Genomic DNA, 4,432 nt, shown 5'->3' on the forward strand with positions numbered 1-4,432 from the left:
GAACTTGATATTAGTTCAGTTCTAGCGCGTAACTGACGTCATTGCTTGAGTACATGGATAAAACCATGCGTTGATATGCACTAGAAGGTTCATAGACTTATCATTGATTTCTCTGTCGTATTTGTAGCATAACTAGAATCGATGAACGCAGCAGGAGAGGTTGATCAGACTCTGGCTGATGATCAGAAGTGGTTGAAATTGCTCGTGCACAGTCATGCTGCTCCCCCTTTGAAACACCTTCAAAGCTTTATCTCACGTCGAGAGCGACCTTCCAACAGGGCTGTTTAACGTTGAAACGACAGCGTCCTTGGTGGTTTGTATATACCAAAATTGTATGAGGATTACATGAGGTAAATGTGTCAATGAATGCACATCTGCATTTTTATTTATCTTGAGTGGTTGGGCCAGATTTGTTAGCCAATGCTCTATTAAAAGGAGTCGCTGGTTTTGCCCCTGGGTGTTGTGTCTCTCTTTTTTGGCAGCACTATGTTTGGGCTTGTTAGATGCATGTGTGATACAGATGCTGAAAATTAGAAACAGAATTCTAGCACTGTTCTGGTGTTTTCAATTTCTGAGTAAAGGTGAGTGCTGTGTAAAGACCAAATGCATTTAGCCTAACATAGCATTTAGCCTAACATATCTGACAGTTTGGATCGCACTGCATGACCAGGTGATTTTCAGTTACCGTCCTTGTCAGAGCTGGTGTCAGAATTAGCTTTGATTTTCAATAAATATGCTTCATTTGCCAATGACTTTGTGGACTGAAAACGAGTCTTCTCAATTTGTGGGCTAGGTAGTGTTGCAACCCGGAGTTTGGAAGCTATGTGGAAATTATCACCAATCCTTTTGTCTTGCATTTAACTGGAAAGACATAATTCAGACTGTTAGACTGTTGTTGAATTCCTTCACAGGTTGGCATAATGCAAGATGTTGTACCTGCAACAACGGCATAGTTCTGGAAGACTATATCCCTGTTCAGTTGGGGGGGGGGAGGCCAACACTGAAAAACAACAACGCCTACCCTCAAGAGATTCCAACAAACGAGTTACTCTACAGATCTTGCTCAGCTTCTTCTCAAGCCTATGCCAAAGTTGGGGGACAAAGTCTCTCCCCTCAACTGAAAAGGAAATGATACACCTGGTTTGCAATAAGACGGACAATTTCATTTTGTTGTAAGGTGCGAGAATGGTGCGAAGGTGGATGTGCTAAACCGCTTCCTGAAGATTAAATAGTGTAACTGGCCTTGTATCACTTAGTCCGTACCAATGGCTCAGTTCATTAGAGCGCCTGGCCTCTGGTCCACCTACCCGTGGCGGGTTGGGCTCAAGTCGGTTTTGGCAGCCGTTATTTCACCACTGAAGGCAGAACGCTAAAATGCAAATTAACCTATAGAGCTTGAACTGATGTTTGGAGGTATGCAAAGCCGCAACTTCTCCGCCAGTGCCACCGTGCAATGAGTGTGCCCCACCCGCTGCCACTGCCTGCACGCACTGCTGCCTCATACTGGGATGGGCACACTACTCTCCGTTGATTCCTTGCCGATTTGGACCGCTTCGCGAATGCTCTTTCAGCTGTTCTTGCATGTGTAGCCAGATCCGAAGGCTCCCGACCAGGGTCACGCAGCAGGTGCGACCTCGCCTTTTGCGCTTCTCGCTGCACGCACACCTGAGCCTCACCACGCACATGTGGTCACGCGCTGATTTATAAGCCAGCCACAGCCAGCCCACCGAATCAGACTGTGGTCTGCCCGTGGCGTGCCATCCGGGACTGTGGTCTGCCCGTGGCGTGCCATCCGGGACTGTGGTCTGCCCGTGGCGTGCCATCCGGGACTGTGGTCTGCCCGTGGCGAGCACCGCATCACTGCCGAACATGGCCGCGGCTCATCTGCTCCTGCTGCTGGCGGCGTCGGCCGCCGGACGCCACCTGGACGCCGACGACGTTGGCCTGGGTGCCGGGGGTGACGGGGCGTACCCCGAGGAGCTCAACCCGACGCTGACCGACGACGGCCTGACCCTGATCGAGTCGGACATCGTGCTTCCGGAGGGCGTTGACCGGCGGGCGCTCATGGCCAAGCGGTGGCCGCTGGGCGAGGCGGTGCCGTTCGTGGTGACGCCGGAGGTGGAGCAGCGGCGCACCAACATCGAGGCCGGCATCAGTCACATAGAGGACGTCACCTGCGTGACGTTCCGGGAGGAGCCTGTCGAGTTCGCCGGGGCGCCACATCTGCGTTTCATCAACGGCAGTGGCTGCTACTCGTTCCTCGGCCAGATGCAAAACAAACTCAGCGGTCAGTCCGTCTCGATCGGCAAAGGCTGCGCCGCACTGGTGACGGTGGCGCACGAGATCAGCCATGCGCTCGGCTTCTTCCACGAACAGTCGCGACCCGACCGTGACCAGTACGTCGAGGTTTTGTGGGACAACATCAAGCAGGGCAAAGAGGCCAACTTCAGGATTAAGGAGAACGCCGAAACGCTCGGCGTCAAGTACGACTTCCGCTCTATCATGCACTACGCTAAGTTCGCCTTCTCCACTACGGGCATGCCGACGCTTCGTTCGGTGGACCCTCTGCAGGGGCACTTGGTGGGACGGCGCATAGGAGAGATGACCCACCGCGACCGCGCAATCACCAACATCGCGTACCAATGCGCCAACCACTGCACCGAGCCGCCCGCCTGCCAGAATGAAGGCTACGTGGACAAGTTCTGCCAGTGCGTTTGCCCAGAGGGTGTGGAAGGCGCGCTTTGTGAGAACGTGCCGGATGACTACAGCTACTACGGCCCGGTGTGCGGCGACACCGACATCACGACGCCCGGCGTGATCACCTCCCCCGGCTACCCCGACTCCATGGAGAAGGACCGCCACTGCTACTGGCTGGTGACGGCGCCGAGCGGCTTCGCCGTCCGCCTCACAGTCACCGACGTCTCGATGAACGACTCCCCGAACTGCAAGCGCGATCGTATGTCGATCCGGGTGGAGGGAGACCTGCGCGACGAGATCGAGTCCGATTGCAACACGCGCCTCACCGGCCGCTCCTTCGTCTCGGTCGGCAACCGGCTGCTGGTGTACTTCCGCACCCGCGGCCGTTCCAGTCGCGGCCGACGCTTCAGCGGGTCGGTCGAGTTCGTGCCGGACGTGTAGATCGCGGGGCGCAAAGCAGGCTGCGGACGGGGAGACGGGCGCTTCATTCAAGAAAGTGGCAGTGGGTGATCCTAGCCGAATCGACACCACTGTCTTGCAGGCAGCTGTTTGCTGATCTTGCTTACGAATACGGCGTGCCCTGTTTGGCATTCATCTGATTTTTTTAGTTGGTTCGTTGATGTTTGTGTTTTTATTGAGTTACGCCAACTATCAGGCACTACTCCAAACATCAACGGCCAGAAAATCTGGTACACAAACATGATCATACCATTCTCATGAGTGGTGTGAAGGGAATCGTTCGATTTTGGGGTATGTAGGTGTGGCCTACTTTTTTGTATCTGCCTCAAACACACGACATTCGGGTGTGCCATAGTTTGTTATCATTGTGCTGAGGTGTCGTTGCTGGTAAACGTCAACCATGTTCCTTCACCCTCACCGGTATCTCCTGTTTCCGGATAGTGTTTTTATCTGCCTTTGTTGCTCAATTAAAAGGCATTAAGCATGGATCACATGCACGTAGAAACACACTTTTTCTGCTACGCGTAATGGTATGGGAGAAGGTAACTCTACACGACCTATGGTGAGCATATTTCTTGCCTGATCACCGTCCCGTCAAAAAAAAACATGAGCCAGATGAAGGCCATGCGCAGTTTTTTCGTAAAACTCTGGCCAAACAAGTTCCAAAACTTTGTCAAATATTATTTTCATATTCACCTCACAGATGCACGTCAACGTCTTACTTGATCTGAAAATGACTCGTTAACATTGAAACAGACTCAATTTGGATCCCGATGCTGTCTTCAACAAGTTTATTTTCAAACCTATTTAGTGATGAACTTTGTTAGAAATATTTTCCTGCCAAAAACTTTAAAAATGTGTTTTACCTCATCTTTTTACGTCGCACTGCAAAATAAACTGTGCGTTTTCCGGTTCTGTAACACTTGTCTTCATTTACCGTTGTTGCGCAGTTATAGTGCTTCAAATGTTGCTAAAATCTCGAAAAATTAGGAATTCAAGTATTTAAAGATGTCAAGATACTATTTAAGCTAAAAGTTACCCAGTGGGCAGAGCACTTGAACGCTAATTGTGTATAGAAAATGTAAAATTTGAACAAAAAAATCATCAGAATTTGGATTTGGATTTTATGTTATTTACATAATGCGTCTGGATTTGGATTTTTCTGCCGATTCTATTTGAGCTTGCACGTGGTTATCCGTCATGGTAAAGTCGAACATTTAAGTGGCGCTTCGCGTAAACTACCGTGCTCCAAACACAGCTAATTTTAATAGGATCG

The 4,432-nt window shown here is 50.7% G+C and overlaps 1 protein-coding gene across 1 annotated transcript; it reads left to right on the forward strand.

The window, feature by feature from the left end:
* The first annotated feature begins 1,759 nt into the window (after positions 1-1,759).
* LOC119106457 (blastula protease 10) lies at positions 1,760-4,205 on the forward strand. The gene has a single exon (XM_037230102.1). The coding sequence runs from the start codon at positions 1,870-1,872 to the stop codon at positions 3,136-3,138; it is 1,269 nt and encodes a 422-aa protein (XP_037085997.1). The 5' UTR covers positions 1,760-1,869; the 3' UTR covers positions 3,139-4,205.
* The last annotated feature ends 227 nt before the right edge of the window (positions 4,206-4,432 follow it).

This window comes from Pollicipes pollicipes, unplaced genomic scaffold (genome assembly GCF_011947565.3).
Source record: "Pollicipes pollicipes isolate AB1234 unplaced genomic scaffold, Ppol_2.1 Scaffold_6138;HRSCAF=7277_pilon_pilon_pilon, whole genome shotgun sequence".
NCBI lineage: Eukaryota > Metazoa > Arthropoda > Thecostraca > Pollicipedomorpha > Pollicipedidae > Pollicipes > Pollicipes pollicipes.